Source organism: Oreochromis niloticus, linkage group LG17 (genome assembly GCF_001858045.2).
Source record: "Oreochromis niloticus isolate F11D_XX linkage group LG17, O_niloticus_UMD_NMBU, whole genome shotgun sequence".
NCBI classification, from domain to species: Eukaryota; Metazoa; Chordata; class Actinopteri; order Cichliformes; family Cichlidae; genus Oreochromis; species Oreochromis niloticus.
The window spans coordinates 4570042-4596486 of record NC_031981.2 but is presented as its reverse complement, the minus strand read 5'-3'; the positions used below and the strand labels follow the sequence as shown (position 1 = coordinate 4596486).

Sequence of the window (26445 nt, the reverse complement as noted above, 5' to 3'; positions counted from 1 at the left end):
TTATCATTATTCATTGTTTGATAACTTTGATTTGCTTGTTTGACTATGTTAGTTCCTTTGTCCTAGTCTCGCCTTTGTGTCTTGTGCTCAGCATCTCCTGTAGAAGTCAGTCTTGTTTCCATGTCATCGTCATGTGTGCACTATGTTCACTTTTGTTTCCCTGTCTCTTTAATTAGACTTTCTTCAGCTGTGTATCCAGGTGTGTCCACTCTAATATCCTCCTGAGTGTTCATATCCTGTATAAAATCAAGCAGCAAGTCATGCAGTCTGGCTTTGCAAACATACGTGACAGAACTGGTTGTTCTAAGAGGTCACTGAACAGAATTCCACCATTGCAAGAAGTCAGCTTGTGAAATTTCTTCACTCCGATATTCCATGATGAACTGTAATTGGTATTAATACAAAGTGGAAGCAGCCACAGCAACTCCATCACCAAGTGGCAGAAAGTTACAGTACATTGCCTTACAAACTATGGAGTACATGGTGTGCAGAGACACTGAATGGAAGAGTTGTGGCATCTCCATTCACACCAGTGAACCTTGTTTTTTTTACAGCAATGGCGGATCAGCCTTGCAATAATTATGGGAGTGAGCAACATACACTAGCTGTGCCATAGAGATATAACAGCACAGAGATTGAGATTTACTTTTTAAAGGTAAGATGTTAAAATAAAACTCCATGCTATCAGAACACCCAGATAAAATTGACTTGTGCCATACACCGCATGCCCAATACATTCGTAGGTTATTTTCAAATACATTGGATTTGAGATTTGGGTACTGTAAATACATAAAAGACTAATAATAATAATGGATTGCATTTACCCTCAAAGTGCTTTACAATTCCACTACTCATTCACACACTGGTGGAGGCAAGCTACAGTTGTAGCCACAGCTGCCCTGGGGCAGACTGACAGAAGCGAGGCTGCCATATTGCGCCATCGGCCCCTCTGACCATCACCGGTAGGCAGTAGGTGAAGTGTCTTGCCCAAAACAGACAGAGCTAGGGATCGAACCAGCAACCTTCAGGTTACAAGATGAGCTTCTCAACCACCTGAACCACGGTCGCCACATCTAGGTTTCTGTTAGCAGGACATAACTATAGTCACAGTCTGTTGTTTGCATATTCTGTTATTTTAATGCCATTTTACCCGATGTTACAGAGTTAGAGATTCAAAGTTCTGGTCGTTTTTTTGTAGTGGAGTTGAACTTATGTTGATGTTTCATATGACAACCCAAATTCTGAACTCCTGCTGACGCAACTCTGACTTAATCAAGAGGTCTGATAGTGTGGAGATGATAGAGGACATGAAACCGGACACGAGGAAGAAGAGGGGACGCTGCTGGCCAGTTTTCATCCAGGAGCTTTAAGTGCAGAGGGTGAGCAGCTTTAAATACATGGGCGTCCACATCAGTGAGGACCTCACCTGGACATTTAACAGCACACAGCTGGTTAAGAGGGCTCAACTGTAACTGTATTTTCTCAGGAGCTGTGGAAATTTGGCATTCTTCAGCTTCTACAGCTGAGAGCTTCTTGACCAGCTACATCACAGTGTGGCATGGCAACGCCAATGCTTTGGACTGCAAATGCCTGCAGAGTGTGGTGAAGACTGATAAAGAGATCATTAGGACTCCACTGCCCTCTCTGCAGAGTATCTACTATCGCAGAGTCCTGCCTGCTGCACATACAGCTGATTCTGAAGTGCACAGTAATCGTAACTTATTGCAGCTCAGATTTTTTTTAATTTTAATTGTATTGTGTGTATGTTTCTTTAGAACTGTTTTCTATAGTTTTTAAATTATGGTTTATTTTTCTTATCAGTTTTATATTTTTTCAGAAGGAAGAATTTCATTGTTCAAGGAAACATGTTTCTTTACTGTGTATGACAATAAACCTGGCTGAGCCGGTCATGTAGGTGTAATGTGTAGGTGGCCCAGTACTTTTGTCCATAGTGTATCTTTATTTTACGAAATCCTTGCTAATCATTTCCCAATCTACGCGTGGGTCTCCAAAGTGTACCAGTGTGTAACAGTGCCCTTTAACTGTTAGCCTGCCGGCTTTATCTCCTCCCTAAATCCAACCAAGGGTAGTGGCTTCGGCCGTAGTAACTCAAGTCTGTGCTTGTGATTCCACCAGATGCCCTGCAGCACATTTCAGAAAAGTTGTGTTGCAAAAAGTACATGTCCATTCTATTTTTGAATAAAATTTGCCTCATACTGCATGGAGCAGATGAGGAGGGCAGGAAGTCAGACAGAGGAACAGCACAGAGCATCTGGTGAATTTTGAAAACAAAAGACTTGAAGCTGTGCAAAAAGATGCAATAAAACTGTGCACAGAGACACAAACACCCAGTGCATTCCCAGTCTTATTCACCAGCCACACAAATTTGCCACTGTCATTCTTTGTTCCTTTACCGCACTGCCAACCTGCTTTGGTAGCAGTCTGTCTGGGGAAGCTGCCTTCAGTTGACCCTTGGCTCTCTCTCTGTGCCATCTGCATCTCAAAGACTTTTACAAAAAGCCCTTAAAACCACCTCTTCACCCCGTGCTCTGCTTCTGGCTGCTGTCTTTATGTTTTTTAAAAGCTCTGAAGCTTGGCTAAAACCATCGGCAACCATCTTTGTTTGTCCTACATCTGGTCATTAAGATCAACTGTAAAGCTTATTGCCAAGTAATAGCAGTGGTATTCTTTCTTCCCACTGGAAGCCGATTCAGTCCCTGGATTCAAAGTAGAGATTTGTCCAAATTGAGATTTTGTATGGCCAGCATTTTTTTTGCAGTTCCTACAAATCAAATTTCACGCATACTTGTTGGTCTGGGCTTACCACATAACTAGCAGTCTCTTCTTTTGTGCATGCCACTGAAACTGACTACTCTTGCTGTGGGGAAACAAGAAGAGTTTCCCCGTTTTTTCTGTGCATTTGTGTCTCTCTCACACAGACACACACACACACACACACACACACACACACACGGACCAAAAAAAATGAAAGAAAGAGCAGAGTGCAGATAAACAGTGAGATAAAAGTGAATAAACACTGTTGTATTTGTGCGTGTGCATGCATGCATTAAGAGACTGTGTACCTATAGCCCGGTTTGAGCAAGATTTAAAAAGAGATTTTGGGTAAAGATTTGCAGGCTCGGGCAGTGAGTGTCCATTACACACAGACATTGAACACAGCAAATGTATTGATTGCCAAAATATTAGCTAATGAAGCTCAGTCGGCCCCATTCTGCCAACCTAGTCCAATATTGTCGGCTCACACCGGCAGAGCCTTTTATGATGTGGTCGAGCAAAGGTCAGCTCACACAATAATTGACCGTGAAGAAGGAAGCATTTTCTCTGCCTTTTCCTTGTCTCCCTTCAGCTCCCTTTCTACCTGAGATCTCTATTTGCACTGTTGAATAATCTCAGTGTAAAGCACAGGATGTCAAAATTTAAAAAAAAGTAATCTGTGACATTTTCAGAGCACTGTTGAAACAAAAGAGACTCAACCTACGCCCAGTTCTTTTTATTTAGCACAAAGCCGCTGCAAATACTGTCAAAAACGGAGCATTCATTTAATTTCGTAAAGGAAGTGATGAAAATGATCTTGAACACCAAACCCCCTTACGCGAGGACAGACAAAAGATAAGAACTCCCCCCTTCAGTAACTCAAATTGTGTAAACAGAATCATCAGACGTATAATGCCACGTTACAGCTCGCGCTGTTTGACTGGCAGGTCACCACCAGCACCGTAGGAGTCAAGGGCACGCAACGGGGCAACTATTGTTCTTTCAGCAGAAAAGGACTTCATCACGCAGCAGGAGGAGAGCATAAACAGTCCCGTCAGCCTCACTGAGATCACATTAGAATGATTGGAAAGGAAGACGCTGCCTTCAAGGCTCTGGGCTGTGACTCTGTCAGATGTGAGGTGTTAATACAGCTTTGAGGTGCTCTTTGAAAGGAGCGTACACTTCATGGAAATCAGTGACTACACTGAAACTGTTCATATGTGAGTCAGGCTTTGTGGTGAAATGCACAACAGCATGTGCTTAATCATTTTATGAAGGGCAGGTTTTGTGTTGATATAAACTGCGTGTGTGCAGTTTTTAACCGCTGCAATTAACCACATGTTGCTTATGCGAGTTAAGGCAAGGTGGTTAAGCAAGCTAACGTTTAACTGCGGCTTATTTTTGGTGATCCAATCACACCTTTGGTAAAAATACACTTTTTCCATGATTTTTTTTCTTCTCCTCCCCTGGTACGAACCCACACTGGATCTGGAGCATTGTTACACTCCGAACATGTTACTTTGTTGATCTGTTAATCAACAAAAGGAGGACAAAAACATTATGCTGCTCATGCAGGCTGTTGTATTTTTTTGCAGAAACACAGGGATCAGGAAAAAAGACTCATTCCCCTCACCTCCTCCGCTGTCCTTCTCCTCTTCCTCGATGCTGTTTTTGATGCTGTCGTACTCCTCGTCTATGTTCTGGTTGCCTCGGATCTGACTGAGCACGCGGCGGGCCTTCTGGGTCAGCCCACGCTGAATTAACCAGCGAGGGCTCTCTGGCAGGAAGAGGAATCCCATGAACTGGAGCACAGCGGGGAGCACAGACAGACCCAACATGTACCTGCGAGAGGAGAGAAGGATCACATGGAGTGAGACTAATTATAATCACAGAAATAATGTCTTTATTTTTGTTTGTTTGTTGGCTTTTGGGTAATGAAGGGTTTAAAAAGGTTGAAAAGGTTTGTTGTGCAAAATTCAACTGCAAGAACAATCAGGTTTCAGCAACACTCCCCTGCATTCACTTTATGCTGACAAGTTCAGCAAGCAACACGTGGTTTACTTCATTAAAATTAAACAGTGGGGGAAAATGTCAAGGCCTTTTTTCAGATTCCTCTGCTTAAAATAACCTTAACATGTAGATTAAGCATTTAGATTCATCGCTGCACATTAGAGATAAAGTTCCACTTGCTAGAAGCCTTGCTTGAGAAAGAAAATCAAAACAATAAAGCGTCACTATCTAATATCACTGCATAATTAGTTTACCCAAACAAAGCCACACTATGCTGCACTAAAGTGTAAAAAACTGCAGGATTACTCTGCAAGCATAACATGTTATGTGCCAGTAAGGCAAAGAATAGGAGGATATAAGAAAAGTACACAGGGAAAGAGGCTGTAATAATGATAAATTGCTAGAGACTGCAGTAAACAGCCAGAAGTACAAGGCTTTTCTTCTTCTGCGAAGGCAACGACGTCAATCTGAGAACATCTGTAATCTTAACTCAATAGGTTTTCCATTATCATTATGAATCAAACCAATCTAAGGCTCGCCGAACAATCTCTTTCGTGTCTATCAGAACTGCAGCCGAGGCAAATCCTTTCAAAACGGCCAATTCTTATTGACAGTATCTCGCAGCTCGCCGTTCAAAGACTCCGAAGACCGCCAAGCTGCATTCAGCGTGACACGAGGAAAGGACGCGAACAGAAGAAAGAGAAAACAAGAGTATCACTCCGATATGCAGCACAGCTGCTCCCAGTAAATGCTACAGACTGACCCGTGCTTGTGTTGACATTTTGAATGAGGGTTTGAGCCGGAATGACAAGATTTTCTGGCATTTCATACGCTAAGAAGCCAAAAAAGAGACGATGCTATCACATCTGATTATATGACTATCATTAAAGAAGGCGGTGCTGTTTACATCCTGTGAGAAGTGTAAAAGCACTGCTGCTGTATTCTTTTTTCTGTTGAGATACAAACTGCAGTGTGGAAGGTGCTATCACACATTTTGCGTGCACTTAAAGATGGAGCTTGGATGTAGCTTTGGGGACTGAAGAGTGAATCCCTTAACCCTGTATTTTTTTAAATGCCCACTAGAATGGTTGGAAAAGTAGGGGAAAATGGGAAAACTGACCTTAGACTGAGTTTCAGGAAGGAGCGTTACTATTGGCTGACAACTTGTGAATGTGTTTCAAATGATGGTTCGATAACCAATGGGGGTGAAAGGTGTATGTGAAAAGTTTATGAGTGTGTGTCTGACCTCCAACCGTCGTGGCGCAGATAGCTGAAGGCTCCGTCGATGAGGCTGGCTGTGAACTGCCCCCCCGTGATGAAGAGGGTGTTAACGGTGACTAGCTGACCCCTTAGGTGGGGTGGAGAGGCCTCAGCGATGTACACGGGCACCGTCATAGAGGCAATACCTATACAGTAGAGGACAGAGAGGGAAAGGAGACGATTAGGGGTAGGAACTATTGGCTGAAGTAGAATTTCCAAATGTTGACTTACAAGTTTATATAGCAAAATGTATAACACATTTTATCCATCCATTTTCTTCTGCATTCCAATTCATGGTCGAGGGGGGACTGAAGCATATTCCACATTTTAAAGGTGAGGGGCATGTTACATCCTGCACAAGCCATTAGTTTGCCTCCATGCTAAAAGTCAGACAGCCCATTTACACTCACATTTATAACTATGGGCAATTTAGAATCACCAATTAACCTAACCCTGTGTTTTTGGACTCTGGGACGAAGCCCTAGTGGCCAGTGAGCACTCATGCAGACCCAGGGAGAACATGCAAACTTAAAGATCCTAAGCAGGATTCAAACCCAAGGAATTTTCTGTGAGTTGGTCATGCTCAGTCATCGGGGTAAGGAAATCCCAGGAAGTTGATTATGTTCATTTAGACTTTGTTCAATCCAACTGATGACACAAAAGTGGCACTCAAGTATCAGGAAAAACAATATTTACGCTGCTTTAACCATATTTAAAGTTAGCAAACATACCATTTCACAATCACTTTATTTCTGTGATACATTTCAGCCATTTCATTCCCACAGACATGCACACTCGAACATGGTAATTGCAGAAATAAAGCGTACATTACAGATTTTAATTTAATTTTGTGGAATCTGCAGTGGCCCTAGACTAATCATCGTGACACTAATCTGACATGTTATCGCTTTGGCTTGTTAGGACAATTTGAAAATAATTTAAACTGCAAAATAGCATTTTTTTATTACAGTAAGTGACTTTTACAAAAACAAATGTACACACTTATTGAAGTTATTTGGGCCATGTTTGCAACGCCTACAAAAAGTTATGCTTGGTCTTCTTCAGTAAGTTTGACCTTATTTGCTGATCAACGGCAGCAACAGTGATGTCACGAAGATGTTGACGTAAATCCAAGAGAAAGAAACAAGCATCCTGCAGTGTCTTCCAGTAATGGGCTCTGTGCTACTCACACACGGTACACAGGCTGTCCACACACAAACACATACAGGGCAATGCACACTTCTGCACTCTCAAAAACACAGACCAAAACGTGTGTGACTGGATGTCTGACGAGGTGCCATGAGGCTGAGGCTTTCTGCAGCTGGCTCCCTATAATCTCTATTAATAGTCTGCCATCTACACACCCCACCCCACTCCACCCCTCGCCTCCCTACAGCCACCGCCCTGGCCTGAACGGCCGCCATGACTACGTGGCTACCCGTCGCTATGGAAACCACTTGCTGGGAAACGAGCCACGCTGTCTCCAAGTGGGCACCACACTGTGGCAGCTCTGGGAAGACAAATCAATAAGCAAGATAGGAGGAAATTTACTATGTTTTTTTTTCTCCCCCCTTTTTTAAATTAATTTGTTCACTGCTTTTGCTCAAACATACCCAGAGAGTACAGGTGTGGGAATTAAAATCAGCATCTTGAGGCGTTTCATAAAAGATCACAAAACCCCAAATTACAAACTAATAAAAGGTGAACTGTAAGAGAAACTGTGGTTTAATGTCTGATTGGAAATCCGTGTGTGTGATTGGAGGATGGGCACGCCAAAACACACCTGGAAACACTCCGCTCTGCTCTCACACAACCTCGAACTGCAAACACACCCTAAGGATTTAGAGTCAAGTCTTTATCTTTGTTATGGCTAAAAAAAGGATTATCATCTGATGGCAGAAATCCGAGATCCAGAACACCCCCCGAAATCTAATCAAGTGCTCTTTGGCAATGAAGCCTGTCTGCTCAGCCCAATTTAATAGAAATGCATTTATAAGCCTTGGAGAGGTCCTGCCAAAAGATGAACGCAAGACAACCCAATCGTGTCCCCGGGTTACACTAAAGCTAGGATCCTGAAACTTTGCCTTGTGGAACTTAAACATAACCGTAAATATCTGGGGGAAAAAAGCATAGATGTGTGTACTGCCGTTCCCTATAGCTTTAGCATTCAGCTGTTACGGTCCCTGTCTGATCTTCGGGAGCATTAGCATCACGCTCTGCTGCACCTTTAGCCAAAGCCTTTGTGTTATCCTCTCTTCTGGACATTAAATTAGAAAAACAAAGAAAAAATGTGACAAAAAAACCTCTATCATTCTAACAGAGCTGTTCAGCAGGGAGAGTTCATCTAGGCTTTAGCAGGTCTTGGAAGTAAAAGTCTTTATTTATCGTTGGCTCACTAACTAATAGCTGAAACCTTTCCACACTACAATAGACATGTAAATCCCATCAGTGCTAAAGACATAGAACTGAGCCTGTCTAATGACTATTACTCTCTCCATGTATTTGAACTGTGCTGCTAGGAGGCTTTTAATAAAACTGATGGAACATCCAGCAACTTAAAACAGTGGCATTGAGCCATCTCACATACAGCAACTACTGCAGAGGCTCCTGGGAATTGTAGTTTTAAAGTCATCTGAACCCAAAAAGAAACAAAGTCACAAATGACCAAAGCGGTTTGTCTGCTTTAGTTCCTCTTCTTGTGTGTGTGCTAGCCTCGTGCACACCTCCCATCATTCTACCTGTTTTAGCCTTATGCATCACTACCATATCTCTGTCCAAGTCCCGCCTGCTGCTATAGCCCGCCATATGCCTGCCGGCAAGATACGACAGCTGATGTTGTTACATTTAGTGAGCAATGAATCATTTCCATTTCACATGCTGCTGCAGGTGGTGACGGGGAAAATATGTTAGAGCCCATTTGAGCATACAGGCCAGGAAAAAGGTTAAATAGTGTACTGATTCGCTTCAGTTTATCAATCATCTGTGATTAAATATTTTTGACTTTCAGTCTCTGGAGTCCAACATCGCAGTGACTTTTTCTGCTTATTGGTGTACAGCATGCCTTTCTTTCATTAATGCACAGAAAGATGATTTGGAAATTGTTTAATATACTAGTGTAAATATAAAAACAGTCATATCTTCTTCTTTTTTAATTACGTTGAATTTCACACCAATAGTTTAGGGCCTCCTTTGCCATATTTTTCCTTACATGACGAGCCAAATATTTACACTGGATGCATTTATTTTATTTACATGAAAGAGTCTCAACTTGGGTTTGTAATTAACCGAACTTAAATCTGTTTTCAGGGGTGATCCTGAGACCATGGAGTTAAACGGATTTTATTTTTTAACACATTTTTTAATCTCATCTATCACTCAGAGCACTTTTTACACTGCAAGCTGCATCCACAGACACTTTTGAATGCGTTGATCCATTAGAGGGTAACTGGGTTTGAGTACCTTGACCAAGGACACTTCAGCATAGGGTTGCTGGAGCTGGGGAACAAACCAATGACCTTCTGAACAGCAGATAATCTGTTACAAAATCTCAGTCAACACAAACAATAAGGTTTTTGGAGCTGTACTTGAGAACTGGATAACCAGTGTGGAGTGTAATTGACTAAAACAAATAACATTACTTGTACTATTAAGTAATAAAGACTTCTAAGGTTGGGTGGCACGGCGGTTAGCACTGTTGCCTCCCAGCAAGAAGGTCCTGAGTTCAGTTCTACCATCAGGGCGGGGTCTTTCTGTGTGGAGTTTGCATGTTCTCCATGTGTTTGCGTGGGTTCTCCCCGGGTACTTTGGCTTACCCCCACAGTCTAAAGACATGCAGTTAGTAGGGATAGGTTAATTGGAAACTCTAAATTGCCCATAGGTGTGAATGCTTGTCTGTGTATATGTGTTAGCCCTGCGACAGACTGGCGACCTATCCAGGGTGTACGCTGCCTCTTGCCAAAGATGGCTGGGATAGGCTCCAGCACCCCCCGCGACCCTGAAAAGGATAAGCGGAAGCAAATGGATGGAACTTCTATGGTTGACTTCCACATTGTCAAACGTGTATGATAGTTATTGCATCCACCTGTAAATGATTTCCCTCTAATGTTAGGTTATCTGTTGCACACCGTGCTTGCAGGCATTTCTCTGAATTTCCTGAAACTTTAAATTATTTTATATACCTCTGCATTTTGACATTGATAAACATTCTCAAACTGTTGAACTGTTTGTCCCATCAGTCTTTCACAGAGTTTTCTCACCCTACAGACACTTCTAGGACGACGTTCCGGGACGCTCCACATCATGTTACTGACCTGCTCTCAGTTAACTTGTTGTGAGATGTTCAACCAGATGCTTTGTTGATGGCACTTTTTTCAGTCTGTGCTCCTGCCTGAGTTGAACTGATATCAATTTAAAATTAAAAGAATAAACAATATTTTTATTATTCTTAATAACATATAGGTCAAAATATAGAATAGACAAAATTACTGAGCCACACCTGTTAATCTATGAATTCAGGTGTAAAACATCAAGCACCCAGTCATTCAATCTGCCTTTACAAACATCTGTGAAAGAATTTATTATTGTTTTTATTATTATTATTATTGTTATGATTAGGATGGCATTGTTGCAACAATGATTCCTCTGGCATTAACATCAGCACGAGAACTGTGCACTGGGAGCTTCACGGCATGGATTTCCATGTCTGAGCAGCTTCCATAGGTTTAATGTGTAGGTGATCCAGTAGTTTTATCCATATTATGTACAGAGTCTTGCTTCCAAGATGTCTGAAGAGTCCATTTTCTACACCAGCCCATTCCAGGTATATGAATATACAATATTTGTCTTTAAAAACTAACACAGGTTGTTGTGTGTCAGCCTCTCCCCGCATCAGTATCACTGTTTTAGAGCACACAAACTTAAAAAAAAGAAGTGACAGGATATGAGTAATGTCAAGTATTCATATTCCTTTTATATTCTCAATAGTAATAAAACTAAAAAAACAAACAAATTAACTTGTGTTATGAGTACATTTCTTTACTTTAGTGTGAGTCCCTTTACCAACACACTTGCACTGTTTCTCATTAATGAGCTCTCAGCACTGAGGACAGCTCGCAACACTCACACACGCAAACACACAAACACAGTCTGAAGTTGCTGTCTGGTCAGGCTCAGCCTCAACGCAGCACACTTAACAAAGGATCTGTCTGGTCTTCTAAAGGCGCGCTCTAGGCACACAGTATAAAGGCTAGGACTGAGACTTGATCAGAAGAACGAGGGAGATACTTCTTCAGAATCTCCACGACTATAATCTTGACAGACATTTTCTGGATGTGTTGTTGTTATGATGTTGTTCTCATGATGGAAGCCGATTCTGAAGGACTCTAACAGAGGATCCTTAAAAATGCAAAGTAAGGGGAAGGGAAAAATCTGTTACATACTGTTAAATGTCTGTAATTGTGAATCGTGATTGAATTGAGTGGTAAAAGCAGGGAAAGCTGTAACCTTTCTTAATTGAATTCAGTAAAAAAAAGTAACAATTTCTGAGTGGTTTGTCTAAAAGCATGTTATGGAATAATAAGACTTGTTCTGGAAGGCTTAATTCAGAAATTAGCCACTGCTAAATTTCATGCTCTAGAAAGTCAAAATGCGCAAATGTCAAGCCGAACCCAACTCATCTTTTAAAAACTTGACATTTAAGTGATGTAATTTGCACATTAAAACAATAACGTGCGCATAAACAAACTTCTCATTAAGTCTACATTTAGGTTTCGCCTGGTTAGGAAGAGAATTGCGACTTAATTATATGAACCAACCAATTAATTAGCAAGCCTGCAGGTTGTAATTAAATGTTATCTCAGTGTAATTAACAGCACTATTTTTAAGCGGGCCTATCTCCTCTTTCAAAGAACAAGACAATTCAACGTTTGCAACTGCTGGATAATTTAGCCAGAAAACATAATTATACAGTCACTATGAGGCCGCCTGTGCGTCCTTTTATTTGTGCATGTTTTTTTGTCTGTGTGTGAGGCATTGGATTATGACTAACTAAGCCAGCACGCATCAGAGGCTTAAGGCTGAAAAGAAACATTTTTATGGCTCTTTGTTGAACAAATGAAAATGCATTGACTTGGGGCAAGCTCTCCGGTGACTGGTTAAATCTGAGAAATGGAAAAGTTTTGAAAATGGAAAGTTTTTTGCAGATTAAATTTTTAATGACCTAGCTTGTCCTTGAAAATGTAAAAAGAAAAGGGGGAAAACTTGGATCGCTTCCTTCGTGATCGTGGGGATGTCTTCTAGCATGTTAACATGAGCGTTGTTAGCTGTACCGTCACTGTGTTTTGGAAGCATTGTTCGCTCACCGATGCCTAAAGCTGTTGGTTGCTTCACTGTAGGGCAGAGGTCTCCAACTCCAGACCTCAAGAGCTACTTTACTGCAGCTTTTAGATGGATCCTTGTTCCAACACACCTGAATAAAATGAATGGCTTGTTAGCAGGCCTTTGTCAAACCTGATGGCATGCTGAAGAGGTAATTCAACCATTTGATTCAGCTGTATTGGAGTAGGGATGCATCTAAAAGCTGCAGGACAGTAGCTCTCGAGGACTGGAGTTGGAGACCTCTGATGTAGGGTGAATTGAGGATAGAGCTGAATAATTCCCCCAATATATCACAAACTTTTAGGACCTCATGTTAAACATGTGTACTCAGTTGGATACTTCCTCTTTGCATCTCTTTGCCACTGTCAAAAGTGGGCAAACTTTATCGTTTGTAAATTCCACTTATATTGAAGAGGGCACAACTTTAACTGAGTTTTACTGATAAAACTGATAAAAGCAATTGCCCCCTCAGTTGGAGCTTGGAGGACGCAGCATTCACGATTTGCTCTCTGAGGTTTTAGCCATAATCCAACCATACCGTCATCCAACCTTTACTAAAAAGAGACATTTTTAAGAACAAGAAGTCTATATGGAGCTGCAAAGCATATTTGAGTCTTGTAGTGCCGACATATTTAACCCGCTGAGCCTCTGTGAAAACCTAACCCTAACCGTAAGTATCATCAAATAATTCAGAGACTTTGAAGAAATCTCTGTGCAGAACAAGGAACAAAGCAAATCATACACAGGAGAAGAAAGGCCAGCTGGCTTGTTACGAACACTCAGTTTAAAAGCTGGGATCTCTGATGGTGTGATGGTGCTTTACTGCCTATGGAAGTGGAACCCTGCACATCTGGAAAGGCACCATCAATGCTGGAAGATTTATACAGTTTTTAAAGCAACAAAGGAAACTCTTGCCCACGTTTTCCATGGAAGGCTTTCTGTACACAATGCTAAACAGTATACTGCATCTGGTACAAGATCACAGCTTGACAGGAGAAGAGCCTGCCAGAATTCAGACCTTTCACAAATTGAAAACATTTGGCACATCATGAAATGAAAATTGAAAAAGAAAACAGAGGAATGTTGTTCAGCTAGAATGGGACAACATTTATCTCCCAAAGGTCCAGCAACTTGTCTCTTCAGTTCCCAGATGTTTACAGGCTGTTGTTGAAAGAAGAGGGGATTTTAAATAGTACTTTTGAGAAGTATTGTTGCCATCAAATTCAAAATGAACTTCTTATTTCTTCACCTGGCACTTTTTCACAGTTTAAATATTATTTCTTAGTATTTTATTGTAATTAAATATAGGCTTATGAGATTTGCAAATCATTGCATTCTGCTGTGTCCCAACTGTTTTAGAAAAGGAGTAAATTTAAGTTTAATAGCTTAAACAAAAATGTGAAAATCTGAAGTCCATCTGCAGATGAAGCACACCGGTAAATCAGCATTGTTGGTGATGAAACCAAACTGTTTTGTCCACACACAGTTAAATTCTGTTTTTCTCCTTTACTTTTCTTTTTTGGATTTGTAATGCATAGCTAGGGGGATAAGCCAACTATGTGTCTATATCCACAACAGCCAATTGAATTTCAGGCAAATTAAGAGGATAATTTTCATATTCACCAAATTTTGGTGACGGCAAAAGAGCTGCATGTAACAGCTCTAGACTTCCTCTAGGCTTTTTTTTTTTTTTTAATGCAAAACAGTTTTGATGTTTTGATTGTGAATTATGATTTTTTTTTTGGTTCCCTGACTACCAACTTAGGAAAACAATTTAATAAAAGCAGAAATATTGACTGCCTGGTCAATGTCAGGGTTAGTGCTAGGGTACGCAGTGGTTTCTTTGCACTGCTGAGTCTTATGTATATATATATATACTGTATAATTCCCCGCTCGCCCCTGTGGGCAGTCAATCCTTCAAGCTCGGGTCCTCTACCAGAGGCCTGGGAGCTTGAGGGTTCTGCGCAGTATCTTAGCTGTTCCTAGGACTGCTCTCTTCTGGACAGAGATCTCCGATGTTGTTCCCGGGATCTGCTGGAGCCACTCGCCTAGCTTGGGAGTCACTGCACCTAGTGCTCCGATTACCACTTGGGCCACCGTTACCTTCACCCTCCACATCTTCTCGAGCTCTTCTCTGAGCCCTTGGTATTTCTCCAGCTTCTTGTGTTCCTTCTCTCTGATGTTGCTGTCATATCTATCTATCTATCTATCTATCTATCTATCTATCTATCTATCTATCTATCCAGATAGACAGATAGATAGATATGTGTGTGTGTGTATGTATAGGAAATTATGGTTTGGTTGTGGATAATTGTTTGACTGAATTTGAAAATACAAAATCAAATAATAAATTAGAATTAATCCCGCAAGTCTGGCTCAATATTGTCTGTCTGCTTGCGCAAGCACCAGCTCATATCGCACAACAGTCGATGTGCTTAGGCAAAGGTCAGCTCAACAATAACCAGGCTTATGTGCAGAAATACAAGAAGGCATGGCATGGCGGTGTATGGCCTTTCCTGGTTTGACAAACAGCTCTGATGACCTTTCTGGTGAGTCCTGTTCAAAAACGCTCAACAATTGGCTTTTCGGAGAACTGACATTCGTGTTAATGTGCAGGTGATGGGATCGGGCCAGAAAAATTGCATGCAAAACAGGTTGCTTCATTAGCATCTCCACCTTCTGTTTGCCTCATTATCTTTGAGGGCCTGGCTCACGGATGCTTGGTTAATGAAGATCTCTGTATGGTAAAAATGTAACAGCGCAAAAGGGAGGGGATACTTATGATGTAACAGCTGAAATGACCCGTGTGATTAGTTCTCTCCCTCATAAGAGCAATCAGAGCTTGTTCAGTTAATGATAGTGTGCAGCTGACACTTTAGCAGTCTCTTTATTTCATGCTTTTTTTTGCTGTTTTTTTCACTTTATCTTAAATCTCTGAAAACAATTATTGCTTTTCCCTCAGTTTTTATTACTTTTGTTTCTAAAAAAAACTCCAACTCAATAAATTCCTTTAGATTCACATCAGTGTTACGACTGCTTGTGTTAATATCACAGTATATTTATAGACTGGTATTTCACTCTCAGTGTTTACAGCGCGTGACTGCCCATTACCCTATGTGTATTAGGGATGGGATAATATATTGATACGGCAATACACAGCAAAATATCACTCCAATTATCAACAACGGCCACAAAATATAAATAATGTCTTCTTTTCTTTTTCTTTAGTTATTTTTTTGTATTCAGTGACAAACACATCAAGGTTTGACCCAGATGATTGTCTTGCAATCTACTGTTATTGCATACCATCGTATCACAGTACCATCTTGATAATAATAAGAATAATAATAAGGCTTTAATTTGAACGTGTTAATATATTACTGCAAAATAAAAAACACAAATAAAATATAAAACAGAAGGAAAATAATGATTATAATAAAATAACCTAATATGTTTAAAACAGAATAGAAAGAAGCATAAGCTTATTTAACCACTAGTTAGTAACGATTAATTATTATTTTTACTTTCTGTTTATGTCCTACCCAATCATAAATCCTCCTTACAGTTTGCTACATATATTTGGCTTTGTAGCTCGAATAACAAACCAAGACATGTATGTACTTACAGGTATATACATATACATACACACACATATACACATGTTAACATTAGTATGTGTTTCTCAGGCCTATGTGCGCTTCAGAGTGACACAATATGGAGGGAGCAACAAGACTACATCATCAGTTTATTAAGTGGAATAAGATACTTTCAGCTGGTCACCACAGCGGGTTGCTCTGTCGCGCCAATCATCTTTGATTTGGCAGATTTCTAAATGAGATGGCCTTCCTGACACAAACCCTCCAAAAACCCTATATTTGGCATAAGCTACCCATTTAGTCTATTTTCTTCTCATATTAACTGTAATTTCCACACAGAGCTGCAAACAAAATAAAAAATTTGTCATTTATTCATTTTTAATTAATCTGTATATTATTTTTTTTTACAAGAAGTCAAATTCAAAAATTTCCAGCATCTTGTTTTGATAAACTAGTAGTACAATGTATAACTTTGTTCCATTTATACATCTACAACAGAAAAACAGAAAAAATATTTGCATAAAACACTTTTTCTCGTCATGATCTAATCAGTTATTTGAGTTTTCTTTCTCTTAGCCCTACTGATATGAACATTGCAAACCTTGTGTCCCACCCTGTAGTTTTAAATGTCAAACAGTGTATTTACTGTACTTAAATAGGGGTTCTTAATCCAACGTAAAAAATGGCCGTGCGTTAATAATACTTTAAAATCAAATCCTCTACAAGGTAATCAAATTAATCATTTAGAAACTTTTCCACATTTGAAGCAGGGAGTCAAGCACAAACTCAAAACATGCCTAAAATGAGTGGATGGAGGTTCGACAGGGCACAACGACTGAGACTGAAGAGTTTTCTCAACATTTTCACACTGTGTATCCCACCGTGTAATTAGATCATCAGAGCCACCTGTCTAATTTACCATGCTAACTAGTTAGAAGTACACATTCAATTTATTTTAATCAGACAAAGTGGCAGCTATTTGCTGCCATTAAAGAAACCCTTTCTCTATCAAGTGTCAGGTTTGTTTGTGTAAAATTCCCTGTAAGCAGTCTAAATGAATGCAGAGGAAAAAAGAAAAGAAAAAACACTTTTGGAAAGTGACATTTACATAAAAATTCACAAATTTAATAAAAGATAAGAAAGCAGCATTTGCTTAGAGTTACAGTGTGTAAGACATCACCACTAGATGTCAGTAGATTGCAGACTGCAGTCAACTGAATTCTACTTTCTTACCTCTCCGATTGTAAGCGCATAATTCTCGCAATGGTGGCCACTGTAGGACAAACGTTTCAGTCAGCTGCGAGAGATCAAATACAATACAGCATCGTACTAATGTTAAGTTAACATCTCTATACTGATGGTATCATGATAATTGCGAAACAATATGTTGCAAGACAATCACCTGTGTCAAACCATTATGTATGTGTCACTGAACGCAAAAAATAACTGTAAAGAGAATAAAAGAAAATATTATTTATTACTTAGTACCAGTTCTTGATAATTGTGATACAATACTGTATATTGGTATATCAATGCATTATCCCATCCCTAATACATATAGGTAATGGACAATCATCCATCTGACAGGATCTGACAGCAAAGCCAAAGACACTGTATACAGATAAGACAGCGATATCTCTAGGTAGGCTTGCGCTAAAGCCTATCCTGACCAATACTCCACCGAGTGTTGCTGGAGCACTCCAGTTGTGCTCCACGTAACAGGAAGAGCAAACGGTAGATGGAAATTACTGATGCATGATGGAAAAGCATGGTTTTAAGCAACTGGTTAAGAAGCTTGACCCAACCTACAATATCGTAGATATAAAATATTTTTCAGTTCTATTACATGACAATATTGCACAACTCCTGCAGAGTAGCATAGTTAAATTACTTTAGCTATTGTTAGATTAAAATTTTAAGCAGCTATTTTATACTTTTATTTACACATATATATATATATACACATATATATATGTGTGTATATATATATACACACATATATATATATATATGTGTGTATATATATATGTGTGTATATATATATATACACATATATATATATATATATGTGTGTATATATATATGTGTGTATATATATATATATATATATATATATATATTTCCCTTATGCTGAGTCACTTGTTATATCGCTGTGTCACTACTATTGCACTATAATGCTGCTGGTGGCACCTTGTTTCAGCAGATTCACACTTTATGTTAGGTAGTCTGTTTGTCAGTCACAGCAGCTCATTGGAAACGAGCCTAAACATTCATGTGTTGCAAAAACAAACATGGGAAATGTAAATCTGAAATAAAAACAAGTGTTTCCAGCATAACCAGTAAAACTTCTATTCATTCATTATAAAATTGTCTTATATCATCCCACTTATAGTAGTGCAAATTTAACCAAGAAGCTGTCATCATCTGCACATTTCCAGTGCCAGACAAACAAGCACATGCAAATTGGAGCACAACTGGTCTTTAATCACACAAAAAGAATCCAAATTCGAGTTGCTTCTCACAGGAAGCAAAAGAAATGCAGGAAAAGGGAGCAAATTAATAAACGACTTTAGTTTGTTAAAGGGGTACACACCGAGCTCTTTAAGGCCGGTGAAGCTTAGTAAAGATCCCTGACCGAAGATGATAAAAATGGTCTGCAAATCCTCCATGTATCGCTGAAAGGACTGTTTACTGGTCTCAAAAGAGGTGGTGGACAAGTACCGAGCCTTGAAAGCTACTTTTAACAGCCCTTTCACGGAGATATGGGACTCATGAGTAACAGCAGCTGCTATAAATAATGTGAGGCATATTGAATTGTGATCAAAAGAAGTGTTGCATGGAAAGGCACGCAGAGTGGAAGGAAGGCCACGCAGAGAGATGGATGATTCAAGAGGGGAGAAAGCTCAGAATGCAAAAATATTCATGCACGGAAGGAAGTAGGAGAAAGGCAATGTGCAAAGGTGGGCTGCAGGGAAGGACGCAGGAACGAGGCAGCCAATAAGACGAGTGCAACTCAATAATAAAGGCAAAATCAGAGGCACTATGTGTCTCCTGTGTGCTTTGTAGGTTTATCTGGGCTTCCTTTGATGGGGTGATATTTATCATTCAGAATGAGTTTCCCCTTTATCACCTAATGATACCCAACCAAATCTAATAATGAGAATGATGATGATGATAATGGGGACTGCAAATTGTCTAACAGCCAGTGGCATGCAGATAAAGGAAGCAGAGGGCCACGCTGCGTAATTAGATGCTGTGAGTAATTGCAAACCTCAGGCCTGTGGTGGGGGAGGAGGAGCTACAGCAGCGACGCATCACCAAAACCACCAAAAGCTTTAAGATCTTTGACTTCAAGGGGCACTTAAGCCGAGTGCCACCTCTGTTCTTTCTAATGGTGAGCGAGCGAGGGGAAGTGTTGAAGAAGAAATCAATAAATCACATTATCATTAGCGCCGGGCAGGCTGAAGTAATTTCATTGGAATAGCAATTTGTCTAAAGCTACAGTGAATGTTGGCTTTGTTTCTTGCTGTGGACTGGTAAAAAAAAACTTTTCTTAAACAAAGACTCTGGGGTAAGAGCGTGCTCAGGGTGTTTTATCAGGAGCAGGGCTTTATTAATATAAATATGTATATTCAATATTAGATAATATTATAAAGTGGAATGATGATACTTTTAAATGCAAGACAAAATCTTTTAAAGGTAAATATTGTGGAGAGACGAGATGCAATCAGAAAACTTGCTGTCAAAATGAATACTGATCACCAGACAGTGAGTGTGAAGGCCCTGGTATGCCCGTTGTGTTGGTGGCTTTGTAAAATGCCAGTAGTATCATCTTCACACAGTCAAATCCTTATGCTAACTGTTATGGCTCAGGCAGCTGCTGCAAAATTCTCCTTAATCATAGGTGTCGCTACTCAGGCAATACCGCCATATCAGCCATGATGCAGAAGGAGAAATCAAAACCGCTGAGTTTTTCTTTTTTTTTTTAGAAATTCTGTAAAAGGGGCTGTTAAACCCAACACTCGTGTTTTCAACCCAGCTGTGATGGCAGCGGCACGGCACGCCAGGTTACAAAAACCCAGAGGTGCACCACCTGCAGAAAAGCAGCCAGCTACCAATAACGCCCTGTTCACGAGGCAATCACGAGGTAAATATTTAATGGCTTTAAGGGTCCGTGTGGATGTCCGTGTGCCTGCTTGTTTTTTTGTGACACCGTGGAGAATCTCCACTACAAGGCACAAACTATACATGAACTCTAGTTAGCGGACTACAAGGAGACTTAAAAGAAATATAACGGCTTACAGTTATTCAGGTGCTTTACTTTTCAAAGTTGAACTTAAAACAAAGTATGTTCGACATCTATAGTTTTATTACTTGGTAGAATGAAACTGATTTATATCTGTATCTACATTGATTCTGTTAGCTCCATTCCCTCCACATTTTTTTTTTAAATTTTCTTAATTCAGAAAAATTTTTTTATTGAAATTTCTGCGCCCCCCCTGCCACCCATCCCTTTTGCGCCCCCTTATTTCAAAAACCTGAAAACGCCCCTGCAACCTACCGAGCCCCAATCCAACGATGAGCCTCCCCGCCAGGAGCACCTCTTTACCGGGAGCGCTGCTAAGCACGATCCCCCCGACGGCGAAGAAGAAGCTGGCGAGCAGTATGCACACTCTGCGCCCGAACACCCCGTTGAGAAAGCCGCCCAGCGGGGCGGAGAAGGCGGCTGCGGCCACAGTACTTGATATGAGCACCTCCTGCCACAGGGCGCTCAGGTCCAGCTCCCGCTTCAACAGGAGCATCGCCCCGGAGATCACCCCGGTGTCATAGCCGAAAAGGAAGCCCCCCAGGGCGGAGAAGATGGCCAAGACGTAGACGAAACCAGGTGTAACATCCTGCTGGAACTGCTTGCGGGCAGCCCTCTCCAGGTCTCCGGTGGACGAGGAGGAGGGGGCTGATGGGGCACCAGCGGCGGCGGAAGCTCCAGCGGAGGCGCCCTGGCTGCTGATGCTGGCGTTAGACGGAGCCTTGATGAGGCTGCGCTCACCTCCGTCGTTCACTTTCTTCCACCTCTCGCCCATCAGGTTGCTCATACTCCGGAGGTTGTAGTCATGGTCGGCCTGCCTTCGCGACATATGGGAACTACAACACAGGACAGGGCTGCTGAGTTGTATTTGAAGCGTCTGACAACAAAACAAACACACACACCCACCCAACTAACAGGCCTACCCCCCCACTACACTCAGCTTAGACTTAAAGTCACGCTGACTGTCCTAAGACACTTCCAAATAAAAAAAAGAAGCCCGCTGCTGAGTAAAGTTGTGCTCCAGCCCTGTTTATCCGCGCATGACATCCCTGTGGTCCTGATGGGAGAGTTGGAGAAGAGTAGGGTAGAAAAGGTGAGATAGGAGGAGTGTAGTGGATCACTTCGTCACTACCAGCGTCGGCGTGACGCAAAGAAATGTTGTTTTGGAAGCGTGGAGCGAAGAGAGTTATCAGCACCATCTCTTATGGGGAATATGCGGTCTGCTGTTGTTAACTGGCCAAATCAGGCGGATTAATATGCTCGTTAATACACATCGAAAATGTGGAAATGTCTGCTGTATAATTCCATTTGATGATGATGCTTAAGCCTCGTGAAAAAACACTTTTTTGTGGGGCTAAAGCATAAAATCATAAAAATAAGAAAAACGTTTGTTAACTAAAAGATATAAAAAACGGAATGTTGTTGCTTTAAACAGGCTTCATTTTCAACACGTTTCACTGGTACAACAGGCTGCCTCTGGCAAAACTGGAACACGGCTCCCCCCTACTGGCATTATCTTTGTATTACAGGTGGAAGAACTCCAAGCGCAGACAGTCGTACAATGACGTTGTACACATCAGCTGGTAGCCACTTTTATGGATTATAGTATCTGTACTGCTGATTAGCTTTAACACCGCCAGAAAGCAAGCAGAGTATATTTCAGTGCTCTTTAAAGTGATTAGGATCAGCTGATATTTAATGAATCAACTCTGTAGCTATTAAAATATTCCAGGTAGATGAGCCCGTTGTCACTTTTGATGCTGAATACTGAATGTCTCCACTAAGGCATAAAAACCGAACATGTAATTTATTTTTGTCTCATCAGTTAACAAGGACAAAAAGACTGGACTTGCATTTCTAACCATTAAATTAAGACCTTAAGATCACATCTGTAATATACTCATTTTACATTTGCACAATTTTTGATTCACTTTAAATGTTCATTGTTGTTTTAAAACTGTTTGATTGATCTAAATTAATCTATTTTGGCAATATATTTGTCATATTCTGTCTGCTTGAAGCTAAAAACAAAATAAGCTTTATCAGTGACCCCATACCAACCGGTTTATCTTCTCCATACACCCAAACCCTATAATTGTCCTTCACCATTGATGAAACATAGCTGCAGTGTGCAGAATGGCGTAGCAGTAAAAGCATTCATTAGTTCAGGGGATCAATATGTGGACAAAGGTGTCCCTGAAGAATTAACATGGCCTGAAAATGACCCGTGATTGAACCCATTACAGAAGAAGAGCAATAATGAGACAGGGTTCCCATACATATACTATAGTTGCATGGTACAAACCAAGAAATGTGTCTTTTAGGGAATTTACCTTTTTGACCCCAGCTAATTTAGCCTCAAGGCACAATTAGCTTCAATGCTAAATTAAGCTAATTTAATTTCAAAGCTGAATTAGGATAAAATAGCTTATTTCAGATGTGCCTAAAATTTGTAATGGACACATGTAAAGATTTCCAGTAGCATCAAAATGGGTCTAATGAGTGTATATATGCACAAGTCCCATTCAAGTAAAATTCACCAAACACAGCCATCCCATAGATGATGCCACTTTATAGAGTACTTAGGCTACATCATATCAAATTAATCAATCACCTTCCAGTGAAAGGATATTTAATGAGCACATTTTCTCTGAAAGTTAAAATAATTAGCATGACTAATCTGAAACTCAAAAGAAGCACCATAAGTAATACCAATTTTGAATTCAGCACCAAATCACAACAACGGTCGCCTCAAGGGGCTTTATATTATAAGGTAGACCCCAAAATAATACATACAGAGACACACACAACAATCATATGACCCCCTATGAGCAAGCACTTTGGCGACAGTGGGAAGGAAAAACTCCCTTTTAACAGGAAGAAACCTCCGGCAAAACCAGGCTCAGGGAGGGGCGGGGCCATCTGCTGCGACCAGTTAGGATGACAGAAGAAAGACAGGATAAAAGACATACTGTGGAAGAGAGCCAGAGATTAATAACAAATATGATTCAATGCAGAGAGGTCTACATGGTGAGTGAGAAAGGTGACTGAAGAAGAAATACTCAATGCATCATGGGAATCCCCCAGCAGCATACACCTATTGCTGCATAACTAAGGGAGGGTTCATGGCCACCTGATCCAGCCCTAAATATGCTTTAGCAAAAAGGAAAGTTTTAAGCCAAATCTTAAAAGTCTTCCGAATCCAAACTGGAAGCTGGTTCCACAGAAGAGGGGCCTGAAAACTGAAGGCTCTGCCTTCCATTCTACATTTAAATATTCTAGGAACAACAAGTAAGCCTGCAGTGTGAGAGCAAAGTGCTGTAATAGGGTGATATGGTACTACAAGGTCATTAAGATAAGATGGGGCCTGATTATTTAAGACCTTGTATGTGAGGAGCAGGATTTTGAATTCAATTCTGGATTTAACAGGGAGCCAATGAAGGGAAGCCAATACAGGAGAAATCTGCTCTCTCTTTCTAGTCCCTGTCAGGACTCTTGCTGCAGCATTTTGGATCAGCTGAAGGCTTTTCAGGGAGTTTTTAGGACATCCTGATAATAATGAATTACAGTAGTCCAGCCTGGAAGTAATAAATGCATGAACTAGTTTTTCAGCGTCACTCTGAGACAGGATATTTCTAATTTTAGAGATGTTGCGCAAATGGAAGGACACATCCTGGTCAAAAATGACTCCAAGGTTCCTCACAGCATTACTGGAGGCCAAGGTAATGCCATCCAGAGTAACAATCTGGTTAGATACCATATTTCTAAGATTTTCAGGGCCGAGTACAATAACCTCAGTTTGATCTGAATTAAGAAGCAGAAAGTTAGCGGAGTGGCCATCCAGGTCTTTATGTCTTTAAGACATTACTGCAGTTTAACTAATTGGTGTGTGTTACCTGGCTTCATGGACAGATAGAGTTGGGTGTCATCTGCATAGCAGTGAAAATTTATGCTATGTTTTCTGATGATACTGCCTAAGGGAAGCATGTATAACGTAAATAGAATTGGTCCTAGCACTGAACCCTGTGGAACTCCATAATTAACCTTAGTGGGTGAAGAGGACTCTCCATTTACATGTACAAATTGGAGTCTATTAGATAGATATGATACAAACCACTGCAGTTCAGTACCTGTAATACCTACAGCATGCTCTACTTGCTCTAATAGGATATTATGGTCAACAGTATCGAACAGGGCAAGCACAGAGATGAGTCCACTGTCAGAGGCATTAAGAAGATCATTTGTAACCTTCATTAAATCTGTACTGTGATGAGCTCTGAAACATGACTGAAACTCTTCAGATAATCCATTCTTCTGCAGATGATCTGGTTGACAAATCCTTTTTAAGAATTTTTGATATGAAAGGAAGGTTGGAGATTGGCCTATAATTAGCTAACCAAGTTACTACTATATGGACAAAACCTTGTGGACTCCTACACATTGAAACGTGTCATAATGACTTATGAATGGAGACGAAGAAACCATGAAAACAAACCGTACTCAACATCATCGATCTTGTTATTTAAATACCAGAATGATCTGTTTTGCTAACGGTTAGTAAAGAGAAAATATTAGATTAAGATGTGCACAAACGAGTACCCTCTGAGTTGTGCACCTTCCTTTCATTATTTACAACTCTGCTTCTCCTGTTTGTTCACTGTGTTTCCATTTGAACTAACCAGTGCACTGTTTGCTTTCAGCAGCAAGGAATGTAGATGACAAATCGTGTTAGGCTGTCACATTGCCAAGCCTCAGGTGGCAGCAGAAAATGGAGACACGTCCTGATTTAAAGTATCTTTTCTCTAGGTATTTATTTATTTATTTAGTATTTAGTATAAGTGAGAAATTTCCTTCTTTGACCAAGTCTTAATTAAAAAGTTTAACTGGTGAGATCAAAAATACAAATAGCATAGAGTAAAAAGATAAACAAATAAACACAAAATGTATTTTCTAAATGAATATGTTTATCATGAAAGTGAAAAAAAAAACTAACCTATATGGCCCTATGTGAAAAACTAAACTGTTTTTTCTCACAGGTAGCGCTGTGTTTTGAAGAGTTCAGGTCTGATGGTGAGGACTTGGTCTTCTCGACATTCAGGAACAAATTCATAACACTGCACCAGTCCACCAATTAATTCACCTCCTCTCTATAGGACAGGTCGTTATTGTCCCACTGTTGTGTCATCTGTGATGTGATGCAGTCATGTGTCAGCAGCGTGAACAGCAGTGGGCCCAGGACACAACCCTGAGGGGAGCTAATGAACAGGGAGATGGAGCTGGAGATGTTGTTTCCCACGTTCGCTGAACTATGTTGGTGGAAAAGTCCAAGCTGGTTTCCATACATTCACTCTCCTCAGGGTTTTCCAGACATCGGCCACATTAAGATTCAGTGCTTTATTTGATCACTTTGCTTCTCATTTGCTCCTGAATTTTCCTTGGATTGCGGCATGATGTCTGGCTTTTGAGGATCTTTTGGTGTATTCCACTTTGTCAGGCGGGTCCTGTTTAAGCGATTTCTTGACTGAGACCAGCTGTGTCAGTTATCAGGCCTTTCTCCTTTTAGTAATAAACACCTTCATTAACAAACTACATTTTGTGCTTACTTGTATTATTTTTGTCTACTATTTAATTCTGTTTGATGACCTGAAATATTTAAGTGTGACAAACATGCAAAGAATATAGACCTCAGGAAGGGGGCAAACACTTTTTCACACCACTGTATATGGTATTTGCACTAGAATGGATAGGCCAGCTCAAGTAAAGTTATAGAATTACAGGAACAAAAGGAAAGAATGAAGAGAACTCTATCCCCGGTCTTTGTGTGAAGAATTTTCAAAAAGAGTAAAACAGGAATGAGACCGTAGTATTTTGAACAACTTTGTAAGCCAAGTGGCCTGGGTACCTGCAAACAGCAGATGTGTTATTAATACAAATTATAGGCAATCAAGAATACATTTAAATCCAGATTACCAAGTTCCAGGATCATGTGCAGATGAGGCATTGTGACTTGTCATTACATGAAAGCACAGGTCTAATAAGTAGTGGCTGTGTTTGATTTAGGTTTGATTTTTAAAGGAACAAAGCTATTGTCAGTGTTCCTGGTTCCACCTGTGATGCTGTGCA

The 26445-nt window shown here is 40.5% G+C and overlaps 1 protein-coding gene and 1 long non-coding RNA gene across 2 annotated transcripts in view; one reads left to right on the top strand and one right to left on the bottom strand.

Annotated features, from left to right (window-relative positions):
• Positions 1 to 21507, bottom strand: part of LOC100706209 (proton myo-inositol cotransporter) — an 83964-nt gene extending 62457 nt beyond the window's left edge. Inside the window, exons 1-3 of the mRNA XM_003445080.5 lie at positions 20578 to 21507; positions 6032 to 6191; positions 4409 to 4617 (exon numbers count right to left, since the gene is read on the bottom strand). Coding sequence (XP_003445128.1) covers positions 4409 to 4617; positions 6032 to 6191; positions 20578 to 21151 — 943 coding nt within the window. The 5' untranslated portion in view covers positions 21152 to 21507. The remainder of the gene's footprint in view (positions 1 to 4408; positions 4618 to 6031; positions 6192 to 20577) is intronic.
• Positions 21508 to 24592: 3085 nt separating this feature from the next.
• Positions 24593 to 25899, top strand: LOC112842617 (uncharacterized). The gene is made up of 3 exons (XR_003214472.1): positions 24593 to 25128; positions 25359 to 25392; positions 25476 to 25899. It is a non-coding gene; the product is annotated as an uncharacterized LOC112842617 (long non-coding RNA).
• Positions 25900 to 26445: the final 546 nt, after the last annotated feature.